The 13993-nt window shown below is 41.3% G+C and overlaps 1 protein-coding gene across 6 annotated transcripts in view; it reads left to right on the top strand.

The window, feature by feature from the left end:
- The window catches only part of SHANK2 (SH3 and multiple ankyrin repeat domains 2), a 277689-nt gene that overhangs the window by 137536 nt on the left and 126160 nt on the right, over nucleotides 1-13993 (top strand). For all 6 annotated transcript variants that reach the window (XM_032110838.1, XM_032110840.1, XM_032110841.1 and 3 more), the window contains one exon: nucleotides 7430-7505. In XM_032110838.1, the coding sequence (XP_031966729.1) occupies nucleotides 7430-7505 (76 nt within the window). The remainder of the gene's footprint in view (nucleotides 1-7429; nucleotides 7506-13993) is intronic.

The following is a 13993-nucleotide window of genomic DNA, read 5'->3' as shown; positions in this document are numbered from 1 at the left end:
GAAGTGCTAGTGGCAGGAATGGAAAGGTTTTATACAACCTCCATCACTAAAATGCCTGGAAAATATAACTACTTTAAAAAACTTTGCACAGTACAGTTGCCTTTCTCAATATCTGGTACAATGTTAATATGCATTGCCTAACATATAATAAATAGCTGATTTTTAGTGCTTTCTTAGAAAACTCGATTCTCAGCATTCTCAGCAATTTGTTCTAATTTCCAGGAGTGTTTAAGGTTGCAACACGGATTTTCAAATGTGTTTTTTAAAGTAATTGCCCTTATGTGTTTACACAGTGCTGTAAGGGCAAGTACCTTCCATACTTTTTTAAAAGTAGAAATATTTTTGGATTTGGCTCCTTTCCTGCTGCAATCATCCTGATTATTTGGAATACCAGTGTAGGTTCTCTAGGAGTAAGCTCTCAAACCAATGGTGATAGTTACTCCTATTTGAAAACTAGTTATCCTGTGGCCTGGCTCTGAACCCTGTGTTACTTAGCAGCCATCAATGCAAAGTATCTCCAACCATATCTAGAAATGATTTCGGTATTTTATACAAGTTATTTTTTTTATTATGATATCTATACATAGCCATTTCTATATATTCTGATACAGCACCACGAGTTCAGTTGATAAAGTCTGGTACTCCTGTTAAAAGTGATGAGGTGTTTCTAAGTAACTTTTCTTTTGTATTTTGGAATTTATAGTTGAACATTTTATTTTAGACACATGCAACAGCGTGGCCAGGCAGGAGTTCTTCCTGGTGAGCAGGGAACTGTCCACATCCACATCCACATCCACATCCATGTCCACAGATCCTTGTTCCACTTTCATCTTCCCCTCTCTGGTCCTGTGTAAACCTGGGTACCACATTGCTTAGCAACATCCTGCTCTGAGCTGTTTGTTCCCTCTGACTGGAGTTATAACATTAAATTAGAAGTTATTCTGAGGCCCTTGCAGTGGAAGTTGCAAAGTATTCCTCTCCATGTTGGGTTTCGGTCGTGTTTTATCCACGGTGAAAATCAGACTGGGAAGTCCACGTGCACAATCAAGGCAGAGGAAAAGAAAAGAGGGAGTGCTGTGGTGAAAAAGATCGTGAGGTTCTAGGAACTTCCCATGTTATTTCCCATGCTCAGCAGCTCCTTATATATTCAAAATTTTATCTATTATTGAAGGCAGAGAATTTGACAGATCATTGATCCTGAGTACAGCTGGTGAAGATTTAGACTTGAATGGAGCTTCTTGTAAGGGAGGAAATTGAGGGGAAACATTCGTATCACCATTGATGATAAAAGTCCATAATAACTCTTGTTGAAACTTGCTGTACATGAAAATTAATGATTTTTGAAATTGAACAGAAGAATGGCTTTCCAGGGCCTGTTTTTCCTTACTCAGCCCAAAATAATTCCCCATCTGTTCTTTCCAACTCGGAGTGCACAATGACCTTCTCCAAAGCAGTTGGCTGTCTTTGTGGGGCTGTAAACATGTCTCAGGTGGGAATAATCCCTGTCGTGCCAAGCACACCACAGCTCCTGCCACACAAGCAAACGCAGAGTTCCTTCACAAACCTCTAATGGGATTTCCCTAGATTTAAGGCAAAGTCACTGAGTCAAGGCAAAGTCATTAAGCCAGGTTTCACCTGGCGCCTGCCCTTTTATTTTGGGTTATCAGTGAGAACGCAGATATTTGCAGGACATATTTGAAATATTTGCTGGGAGGATGAAAACTGTGAAATAAGGTGTTATGATTAAAAACACTCGTACCCTGAGTCACTTCCAAAGACCTGGAACATGACAGCACCTGAGCTTTGTAAGTGAACAAACCATCCTGACCTTCAAGATAAATGACATTTGCAACAGATGATAGCGCAAGCAGGCAGCTCATCAAGACTTCTTTGTTCTCCCTGAGTTTCAAAAACAAGATGCCTTTATTTATGTGTGCAGGAGCACTTTGGGATCGACGGGGAGAGCTGGTTTTTATGAGGCACATGTACATATTGTCAGGCCACAATTAAAGGTTAAACAAAGTGCATGGAAGTTGCTCTGTTTTGGCCTGACTTTGTAAAAACTGGGCATTTCAGCAAGGATCAAACCAGGTGCAAATGGACCAAAGCCATGTGCAGTTGCTGGAAACTCTGAGGTCAACATCCAGCTTTTTACAAGTTCTTCACTCTTTTGCTTTAAGATGCATTTTACTCTGTAAAGCAAAGAGGGAAAAAATCTTTCCTCTCCCACTTAATTTCCTTCTATGACATTGCCCAGAGCTGTGTCTGTGCCTGTCCCAGACCCTGAGTGGTTTAATCCTCTGCATCCTCTGCAGCTGAGACCATGGACACAAAGCTGCCACAGATGGGTTGGAAATGAAGGGCGGAGGGAATGGAGACCCTCAGAAACCCAATGGGAGAACTCAGGGAAAGATCAAGAGACCATTACCACGTTTTGAAAATATGAGGGAAGAGCTGCAGAGCTCCCGAATTGTACAAAGGGCTGGTAAAGTTGTTAGGACACAAAGAAGCAAGTGTTTCCACAACTACTTGCAGGTTTGGGGTTTTTTTGAGGTGTAAGTGAGCTTTTTGTTAAATTAAAGAGGAAACTGATGACATAGGAAACGCTGTTCTTCCATAACTGCCTCTCCAGCAGCTCCAGGTTGCATATTTCAATTATTAAGGTTTCTCTTGCAAACAAACTTGCTGATTCACTCCATTGATCAGCCATTTCAGCATCCTTTGTGGGTAAACTAATTCACTGTATTCCAGCTAATCTTCCTCTAAGGATGCAGGAGGGAATCAACACTCAGTCTTCCTTTCTTTTTTTGAAAATAAGATTTAGTAGGGGGGAAAAAAAAGAAAGGAAAAGCAGGACGACATCCAAGGCTTTGCAATTCCAGTCAAGCTGTCCTTGAGACATTTTTATGCTTATTCTCAAATCTGAAAAACTTCAAAAACCACTTAAGATTTGCTGTTTCTCAGCTTTAACTGAAGGAAAAATTGGTTGAGAGCATCACATCAACTGAACACTGGGACTTAAAGAAACCCCAAAACATCCACAAACTGAAACAGAAGAAAGTGAACCATGAATTAAAGGTTTTCGTTAATTTCTCATTTATAATGCCTTCATCATATGTTTCTTTTCTCTTGATCCTCACAGTTTATCCCTTCAAATGAAGCATCGATGTTTTCACCTCAGATTTGCAAAGATATGAAAAAGATAATTGTAGTTTCTTCTGAATTCTTGTGTGGTACATACCTGCAGATTTCACTTCCATGAGTTTTAAGAACCCTTTATCAGAATCAACAATCAAACAATTAATAGGGAAAAATTCCATTTCTATTTCTTCATCCCATTTTTTATCCACTTTTTAGAATCCATAATCTTACTCTGTGTGATTTGGAGGAGGATCCCTGACCTTCATCTTTCCTGTGGCTCAAATGAAATGCTCAAAGAAAGCAATAAGAAATATAATGATAAGCAATTGTATAATAGGCTGGAAAAAAACTTACTTATCACCATTTCCATGTACCATATTTAATAGAAACTCCAGTTTTGAAGAGTCCCCATTTTCTAAGGGGGAAAGGGAATAAGTAAAATAACTTACTGAGACTTCACAGTTTGTGGTATGAAGAATATTTTTATCTCTTGATGTGATTATTTTCTGGAGCGGCATTTGGTATGGCAAATATTTTGGATATACTTGGGATAGAAAAATGCACGCTCTTCTTAGTGATGTTTTCACTCCCATGAACTTTTTCTTCACTTCTTCTTATCGCCAAATTTGGATCAATTTAAGGAAAAACTCCCAGGATAACAACTCCCTGTCTTGTTGCAAACCAGCACAAGCGTCCTTGAATTGTGAACTGCTGATTTTATTATTACTCTGCTTTCCTCAGCTTTGAATAACTTCTTGTCTAACCCTCAGCATAAATAGTTGGGAAAGTGTTTTTCCCTCAGGAAGGGGAAGGTGCAGAGGGAAGGCCTTAACCTCAGCCACTGTTTTGGGTGTTGCACATGCAGAGAGCTGTACCTGAGCTGCTCTGGCAAAGAACACCTATAAATGTCTGTTGCATGAGTGAAACATCTCCCAGGGCTGTCACTGGGGAAGAGGGAAGGAAGAAGGAAAAGCTGCATGTTTTGGTGTGGGGATGAAACCCACCTCTACCCACCAGTGGTACCTGGAGCGAGCCTGCTGCTCTCTGTTGCCTTCCCAGTATCACACCACAAATTCCACTCCTATTTCCTTTGTTTCCATCCTGTGGACAGGTTGGTGACTCTGAACCTTTCCTAGAGTGCTGGCAGGCCTCTGACAACATCCCTGCTGGCGGAGCGTTCCCGCGCAGTTTCCTTGGAAACACGGTGCCGAAATGCCCTCCGAGGAGCAGCAGGGAGGAGAGAAGGAATGGAGACAGTTGCTTTGGGATTTTTTCCCCTCTTAGTTCTTTACTCTTCCAAAGGAGTATCGAATATGCAAGCAGCCTACTCCAAGCAGGAGTGTCAGGCTGGGAACTGGGCTGGCTGCTGGAACAGGCCCACAATTGTTACGTGGGCCAAAACAGGGCAAGAGTGGCCTCATCTATGCGGATTAGAGTCCAAAATTTATTTCCTGCTTTTCATGGCAGTGATTTTTCAGCTTTTGATGGTGTCTGCAAGCTCTGTTGGAGTCCTGTGGTCACTTACGAGACTGAGAAGAGAAGCTACAGGAAGTCCTACATTTATTTGGAGGAAAGCCCTCACCACTCCTGGGGTAGAGAAAGGGGGAGATGTTTTCCACCTACACTTTCTCACCCTCTTTGAACCCTATAAATTAGATTCTGGAAGGGCAGGGTTTGAGCCTGTTGCTCACTGAGATGTCTGCAACAATAAATGATTCTAATAAAGAATCAGCTGGGGCTTTATTATTTGGATTGCCACTATTGCCCAGGGCACACAGCTTATTTCTGCTGCAGCTCCACTGGCTTCAGTAGAAAATGGATCAGGAAAAAAACTGTTGTGTCCTTATGGTATTTATTCTGGTAAAATATGGGCTTCTCAAGAGATCTAGAAATTTCAAGTGATATCTCAATGTTCCTCTCTTCTGTCAATGTAAAGGAAACGGGACCATTTTTGCAAACCCTGGTGCTTTGTACTGCCTCTTAGAAAAACATTTTGAACTGATCCAACTTAATGCAGTGACTTTTTGTCTGTGGTGACATGTTCCTCTCAGTAAGAATGCAGTATTAATGAAATAATTCTCTTTATTAAAATATAGAAATTGCTAAATAATGTTTTTCTAGACCTTCTTGTCCATATATTCTTTCTGGTCTTTCTAATCTGTCTGCAACCAGGTTTAAGAAGAAATCCTCAAAAGACTCTGTGGGTAAAAGCTTCTTAGATGATGATAGGGTTGTTAGTCTTAGCTGGCTCTAGCTTGCTGCAAAGCATTTTGATAAAGTGCTGCTCTTAAGAAAACCTGGGACATGAGAATGGGTACAAATGCAGGGAAACCTGGAGCTAACCCCTCGGTGCTAATATACCTATAATAGTGTTACTGTGCTATATTTGGCTTGAATTCAGAACAGCATTTGCCTATGGGTTCTTTGTGTTCTTTTGTCAAGTCAGAGAATGGAATCCTGCTCTTTTTTCAGTCCCCAGTCCATTCTGATGGCAGATTCCTGGTCCTCCCCCCTGCTCTTGAGTGTGTGTACTTATGCTGTGTAATAGGGCAGCCTGGAATCTGAGTCAGAGGTGAGGGAGAGAGGGTAATTAGAGAACTTAACACAGCAGCCTGGGAAAGTGCCACTGAGCCTCGAGTTCATCGTCTTGCAAGGCTCCTGTTTTCCCAAATAATCCCTGACTGCACGCAGAGGAGTGGGGGGAAGCAGAGGGGTGGCAGAGCTGGGGAGCAGATCCAAGCTGCAACTGAGGAGTGCTGGCTCTGCAGTCCTGAGGAGCTGAACAAAGCTCTCTGTCTTGCTGTGCCTTCATGTCCCTCCTACCCACTTTGTATTCCTTACAGCACTGAAATATCATGCTATAGAAAACAGATTCTGCAGGGGAAACATCTGGCTCCTGGTGGCTCAAGCAGTTGTTCTAAGATTTCAAAATATTCTTCTTCATCATAATTTATTTCTTTTAATCATTTCTGAGGGACTTCTGAAAACAGGCCAGGGGGAAACTCTAAGTAGACTCCAGGTTTATGATTTTCTGTGTTTTTTCTGTTTATGTCTCTTGGTATTAACCTGATTTTTAGAATGGCATGAAAGAAGAATGTTGCTCGTTGGGGAGCAGACTGCAATTTGTGCAGCAGGAGCAGGAATTTTGGGAAAAGGAAAGGCCTCTTAGGCAGAAAGTACAGTTTGTAGGTGAGTGACAAAGGGACAAAATAAACTAAACTATGAAGTAGAGATCATATTATAATAGGGATTTTCTCCCTCTCTGGCCGTCCTGTAGGATGGAGGCTGGCTGGTCTCTAGAACATGTATATAAATGTAAATATTTCTGGTTTTCGTTGCTACTACTTTTCTTGGACCTTGTGAATTGGTGCACAGATCTAAAGAAACAACTTTCTTACTCCCTTAGCTGGCTGGAACCTGCACATACATTTTCAGCTGGAATCTCTCTGCATTATGGATATATTTGTATTTATGCCTCCAGCTGGGGGCACGATCCAGTTATGTGTTGGGTACACTGGTTAAAGCAAGGAAAGATGCATCTTGCCCACCCTTCTTCCCAAAGTCTGCCTCCCAGGACTTTCTCCTGCTCCTTGGCCCTGTTCAAAGCCCTTCCATCCTGCTCTGATGTTCTTTTTCTCTCTGCAGGCTTGCCCTTGGTCATTTGACAGCACCAATTTCTCAGCCATTTGTACCATCCTTAAAAGCTGTGCCACAGAGGTACTGTGCCTTCAAGGCTGTGTCTGGCTTGGAGAATTAATAAAATCTGTTGGGATGGTGTCAGGCTGCCCCTCAATGGAGAGTCCCTCAGCTGTGCAGATGAGACTTCTGCGGTCATAATCTAAACCAGAAACTTTTGCATCTGATTTTTGATGCCTTTTAGCCAAACTTCAGGAGGTTGCATTGGAGGACCAACCTGTAGCTAGGCAAAAAAAAAAATTGATTTGCATATTCCAGCTATTTTCCCAAGCTTTATTAAATGTGTTGCAGGTTTTTCTTCTTTTTTTCTTCTCATATTTTGCCTCTCAGCTCTAAAAGAACCAAATATTGGACGCAAATTTTTTGCCACTGAGAATGTGAGTGGAGCTTTAAAACTTGTGAATGATGTGATTCATGATCTCTGAGAAGTTCCTCTTATTCACTTGATGTGTCTGATGTGATAAAAGAAGCCAACGTTATTTTCCAAAATGCCTTGAAACGATGTTAATTCACTGTGAGAGAATATAAACAAATACTTCAGCACTCGATTAAGAAATACAGGAGTATTGAAAGTTCTCTTTTCTCTGTGCAGAAACACGAACAGATAGAACAAAGAAGCTGTTTAGACACTACACAGTTGGATCCTATGACAGCTTTGATGCTTCAAGGTAAGAATTCTCCCTTTTGATTGCAATCTCTTTACAAAACCTTCCCAGGTTTTATTTAATTGTTACTTTTGGTTTAAGCTTTGGAGGGGAAGAGGGAAGCTGATCATTAAACAGAGCTTCTCAGGGCACCATTTAACTTCTGAATTGGTTTTTATTGCAGTTTACTTTGTTCATGAGTATCAGTGGGTTTTTTTGTGAGTGGGGAAAGAGATTTGTTGTTCTGAGCAGTAACTTTGGAACCTGAGTAGAACTGAAGCTGCTGGAAATGAGAAATTAGATTATTTATTTGGGGAGAGTTCACGATTTTTAAGCAGGTTCTTCTCCCCCATGGATATACCTTGAACATAGAGCTGACTGCTGTTAGAAAAGATGACCTTTAAAACACAGAGCCACAGTTGGCTTTTGGTGTCTTCTTGAGGAAATTTTGCTGGCATACTGGAATTATTTTGCTTTTCTCCTGACTGTCTGATTACAGCTTGGGTTTGGGTTTTTTTGTTTTCAAGGAAACCACATTTATTGCAGGAGAAAAATTCTGAAATGTGTAAAGCGATGGCAGAATTTCACGTAGCACAATATTAAAACAAAATAAAAAAAGAAAGAGAAATGTGGTAACTGTTGGTTTTATTCTGTGGTCTTAGGCTTTGTTCCGAGGTTCAGGCAAAGTTTCTGTGTCAGTTGAACAAGTTGGGAAGGGAGTTCACAGTTGGACAGGATGTGATTGACTGGGGCAGTCTGATGATGGTAAAGTTGTCAAGAGAAGCTGTGAGCCCATACTCTGAGACAAGGAGCAGCTCTGCAGAGCAGACTCCCTGGTTACTGGGGCCATTTGCAGCGAGAAGAGTCGGCTTTTTGCAAGGTTCTTTGAGTGACCATTAGCCTACAAATCCATAGCCTTGTCTCTGTATTTCGGTGTGAATGGAGAGGGCTGCTCCTGCAGAAGAGAGAAGCTGCAGCTGCTGTGTGTTGCCTCAGAGATACCAAATCATTCCACTTGGAAACCCCCTGCTACTTTCTAACAACAGATTTTTCATTAGCAAATGTCAGTTCCATCAAAACCTTCCTTTATTTCTCTTCCCCCTCCCCGCGCCCCTTTGGTTTTTTAGGTTGTTGGTTCATTTATGTATTGTTTTGAGGTTTTTTCCTAAAGGTATTGGGTTTGTGCAGTGCAACAGTAAAGCTCTCAAAAAATGTACCTTACCTGATTCAGGACTGAGCAGGAGAGGTAGTCAGGAAAAAACGATCTTTTGTACAGCCTCATATAAATTAGTTATGGAGCATGTCTGCAGTTGGTATCTATTAATTGTCTGAGCAGAGAGAGGGAAAGCAGCAGAGGCAAGGATTGGAAGAAAACTCTCCTTGAGTTTCCACAGAGAATCCAAGGCCCAGTGGATCCATTTTGAAGGGTAATAGTGGAAAGTGAGAGAGAAAGGTAGGAGAAGGCAGAATTAATGGGAAATTCCAAGAACTACAGTGGAAAGGTAGACTTGCTTAACACATTTTTTTCAGCAAAGTCTGGTAAAATTTGGAGTTTTTATAAGGTAACAGCAGGAAAACTAAAAACCAGTAACACATCAAGTTGTGTTTCAGGTACCTGACTGAGGCTGCAAATCAGCTTTTTGTACCACTGAATGGTGATTTCACTGGTGCTTACGTATTGCTGCTAAGCAAAAAGAATTTGCATTTCAGAACCTGTCTGGAGATTAATGTCTCCTGGTGGTACATCCAGATTTAATTCCTCACAAGGGCTTCTTCAGGGTGGGGAATTATTCAAAGACGCAAATAAGGTGTGAAAGTGAGAGCCATTTTTGATATTGCCAGATTTGTATTGCTTTGATTACTTTCTGTGTTATCATTTCCTATCAAAGTCGGGGAAGAATGCATTACAACAGATTTAACGCTGGCAGCAAAGGCTTCATAAACATTTGTCATAAGGCAATTGTGCCTCTGTGCTAAGAACAGCTCTGAATCCAAAGTATTAACAAAGCTGATCCAGTTCCTTTCTGGAGATGATGTGGGGGAGTGAGGGGAAGTGTCTGCTCCCTTCTCTCTTCCCTTCTCTCTCCCAAAGGGCAAAAATTGCTGAGTAGAAACACTCTGTTCAGAAATCTATATTAATGGGCTTATTCACATGCAGGAAAATGCATTGTACATGGCATTTTTCATCTTGAGGAAAATGTGCAGCTTGAGTAATGGAGCTTCATTAAATCCTATTTCAGCTTTGCATAAGAGATCCGTACATTGACTTTGGGAAAATGGAGAGGATGCTTACTAATGTGGAGAAGGACACTGAGACTTGCAAGCAGTCACTAAATATCATACAAATATAATATAATATTTGAAACTACCAGGTCTGATGTATTATCTGCTTTAAATGTTCATGAGATGCCCTCACAGGGAAGAATCTCTTCTTCATGTCTATCCTCTTTCAGTTTAAATCCTCACTCCTTGTCCTAAAGAGAAGATACACCACTAAAACTGCAAGGACATAATGCAAGACTGCCACATCTCTGGAGTTTTCTGTCTTCCCTGGATTTGTGGTCAGCAGTTAATTCAAATGAACTTATTTGTAGGGTGTAAATGAGTTATTTCATCAAGGTTGAATTCCAGTTTAATAACAGAAAGCATTGCTAAGGTGTAGAATGGATGTTCGAATTTTAAAAAATTCTTTATTTTTAAAAACTTAAAGGTAAACTTTAGAAACGATCATTTTTTATCTGCTTTTAAACCGAAGTGAGGGAATTGATTAATTCTCTCAAGATGGGACAGTGGATTGTTCAGCCAGGAAAATATGTGGAATTAATTAGTTGCTTAATTTCAAATGTAAAATGTTATCACCCTTTTAAATGTAATGTGGCTGATAATGCAGTGACAATTTAGTTTCATACTCTGGAGACATAAATCATGTGAGACAGTTTGGTGCTATGTAAAAATGATAAGCTTGGTGTGATGGAAAACATCATCCATCGCCTCCATGGATTTGGGAACTTTAGGACACAACGGTGGCAACTTTTTCTACTGCATTCATTGCATCATCTCCCACCCCCAGCAGAACAGGGCAACAGCAAAAGTCAATAGCACAATTGAATGCCAACCCCAGTGCAATCAAATATGCAGATAAATGTGAGGTTTCCTGCCTATTGTGTGTCTTTCTTCACAGAATTATCGACTTCCACACGGGGGTTTTCCTCCAGCCACTTTAACTGGTTCCAATCCCTGCATGGGAGGAGTTTTTCTGGTGCCTTTCCTTGACATCCCATGGCTCCAGCAGTATTGCAGAGCTCACAGGAGAGAATGTGATGACAAATAACCTTTTTCAAAGGCTTTTTGCCACCAAGTTAATGACAGGACCAAATTGATTTGCCTTATGGTTTTTGTTCTGTTTTTCTGGAGGAAGAAAAAGAGGAAAATTAGATGGTGTAGTCTGTAAGAAAACTTAATTAAAAGCTTAATTCATTAACCCTACTGTCCCTACTTGGAGTCAGGTGGCAGCATCCGTGTCCCACGAGTATAGGAGCTAACAGGAGCAACTCTTCAAGAGCCAATTTACACACAAACACCTTATAAAAACCTGAGAGATTCTTCTCAGATGTTCCTTCCCGGCCGTTCTCCGTTGCTGTTCTCATCCGCGCTGTCGGGTAGAGCAGCCGAAGCTTTAATCCTGAGCAGCTCAGAGAGACTCCTTGGCACAGCTGAAGTTGTCTAACCCCCTGTACCTCAGCATGCTGTGCAGAGCTTTGTTATTTTAAAAATATTTTTTAGCCCACAGGATGTGCCTGTTGGATACCTTTGTTCCGAAATTGTGATGTAAGTGGTGCTGTCTTGGTAGTTTAAGCATTGGGTGTGCTACACACCATTTTTTGGTGGAATTTCCCAGTCTGATGCAGAAATACTTCCCTCTGGTTCGAGATCCGGTTTCATGTGGATATTTTGCATAAATAATCCTCCCTCTGGAGAAATGCAGTCGCTCATCTCCTTCAATAGAGATTTGAAAATAATAAAATACAGATTTAAAACAGATGGAAATTTTTGGGTGGCATTCTGGCCATTGCAAGTGGTGAGGAATGTAAAACTGACAGGGAGCAAAGGGATTTTCTCCTGGTTATGGTGGCCCCGTGTCCCTGGGTTGGAGAATTTGGCATATGTGCTTGCTGAGTGCTGCTTGCCTGGCAGCAATCCACTAAATCCTGGCAAATGGATCCTTGCAAAAATTGAGGGAAGGTATAAGAGCTGCTGTTATATTTTGTATCCTGCTTCCCACATTTTCACGTTGGTTCTCCCCAGGCAGAACAGTGAGAGAAGTGTTGTTACACGGAGAATAAATTGGATTTTCTGAATTGGGGTTAGAACTAGATGATGTGGGATGGGAACTGGATGATCTTTAAGGTCCCTTTCAACCCAAACCATTCAAGGATTCTGTGAACTGCTCTTTTCTTTGTTTTCTGCTGGATGGCACCAGTTCCACTGTATTAATGTTTCCTGGGAAGCCTGAACTGTTCAGGTGATCTCTTGAAGGAAATGGGAGTAAGGAGATTAAAATGGTGCTGTTCACTCTTAACAATAAATCCACAATTTCTCTTGTTTATTCTGGGATTGACACATTGCTAATAAGTGGAAAGTGATTTTACAGCTGTTCTTACCTGCAGGCATATATTTTAAACATAATCCTTGGTTTCCTCTGGTGGAAACAAGTAAAACCAGCAGCATTTTGCCTTTTTTACCTATACACATAGCTCAGGTTTGCCTAGAAGATGGTAGCAAAAATATCTGAGTATGCTCATCATTTTAATTAAATATAACTGTGTGAGGCAGTGATGTGGTTACATCTAAAAGCTCTCTGAGACTGTAATGATTTAAGATCTCTGCAGATGTGATATCATGGTTCTTTTGGGCGCAGAGAACAGCCAGCACCAGCCAAACTGTAGGAAAAAAAAAGCATGGAAAGTGTTTTGTGTGCATGTAACCTCACCTGATGTCTAAAGTCATTTTGTTGGACTTGCCCGTTGTCTGTTCTGAATTAATTAATTAACTAACAGTGAGTGTAACAGTGGACTGCTCTTAATGTGAGGCAGAAAGGCAAGGGTAGCTCAATTTTAATACCTTGTGCCTCATTAACTTGAAGAGCATGATTTGATGCAATTTGAAGAATTGCATATGTATTTAGGCAATAATTAAGGCAATAATTGTAGCCTCTGTGGAGCAGGTGGGGATGTAAAATGTGAAGTTTTTCATTTCCACTTATTCAATTTCTAATGGAAATTCCTTTGGCTGCTGATAAACAGCTTTGCACTTTGCCTCCCCTGCTGCTGTGTGATGCCACGATGGCGCTTTTTGTGCTGGTGACTACAGCAAATATTGAAAGGAATTGCTGAGATAGGAGGTAAAAAGGGCGTGTGTATGTGTGTGTGCATCTGAATTGTGGTTCCTCTCCATCTAAACCTCTACTAGAATTGCACTGTTAAGGTCTAATCCAATTACAGTAAGATGCAAAACTCTACAGTGAGTGATAAAAGTTTCCATTAGCTTGTAGGTGCGTTTTTAAGTAGTGTGCTGTCTTGACAGTGAAGTTTGCTTAACCTACTTCAGTGAGATTTCATCTTTTAGCAGCTAATGGTTTGGTAACTAATGATTCAAATGTGTCAGGCATTTTCTGGGCTAAATGTTTGCCTAAATTTTTAGTGGCAAGTGTTAGCAAAGAGAGATCAGCAGCTGACAAACAATATACAGCCTTTCCCAAATTCAAAATCACAGTGCTCCTTCTGAAAAACTTTTAGGCTCTACCTCTAGTGCTGGTCCAGACTTAACTTTGTGACTGTGGTAGAGAAGCTGCTGCCTGCAAGGGCTGGGATCTGGGGGCTGTGCCGTTTCCTGCACAGCAATTGGTACTCCCAGGCTCAGCAGGATTTCCTCTGCAACTCCTCTGGCCGGATGCTGGAGAACAGTGTGGATTTAAATGTCACCACTGAAAGCAGCAGCCTGTGTCCTGTGCACAGGGGGAATAAAGTGGTTTTTTTCTTTAAATTAGACTAGAAGAAATCAAAAAAGAAAAGGAAAGAAAAAGGAGTGGAGATGCAGAAATCGAAGTTCGTGAGGGTGTGACACCAGGCTGGTTACAAGCAAGAGTCACATAATTAGAGCAGAGGAAAACAGGACAATTAGTGTTTTCCATTCCTGTGTCCCAGCCTGTACCATGATTTAATTCCCTGCCCCAGGGCACCTTTGGCTGCTGTGCTCTCACCTCATCACCAGCTGAGCAAAGCCTCCGTGTGGTGCCTCTGCTTGGGAGTGATGCCATTGGAAATTTTGGCAGCCTCAAATGGAACAGATAACTGGTGAGCTCGCACTGTGGGCTTGCCTCCAGTGGGAGCAATGATTTAAACCACTCTATTTTTCCCCACCCACCTCTTTCCAGCCGGATTTTCACAAGTATTTGATGCATTTGGTGAATTTGATCTATGAGGCAAAATTCTCAGTGTGGCCGGCAGGCAATG

The sequence above is a fragment of the Corvus moneduloides genome, chromosome 6 (assembly GCF_009650955.1).
Source record: "Corvus moneduloides isolate bCorMon1 chromosome 6, bCorMon1.pri, whole genome shotgun sequence".
Lineage (NCBI taxonomy): Eukaryota > Metazoa > Chordata > Aves > Passeriformes > Corvidae > Corvus > Corvus moneduloides.
Note: the sequence above shows the minus strand (reverse complement) of the source record. Positions and strands in the feature narration are given on the sequence as shown.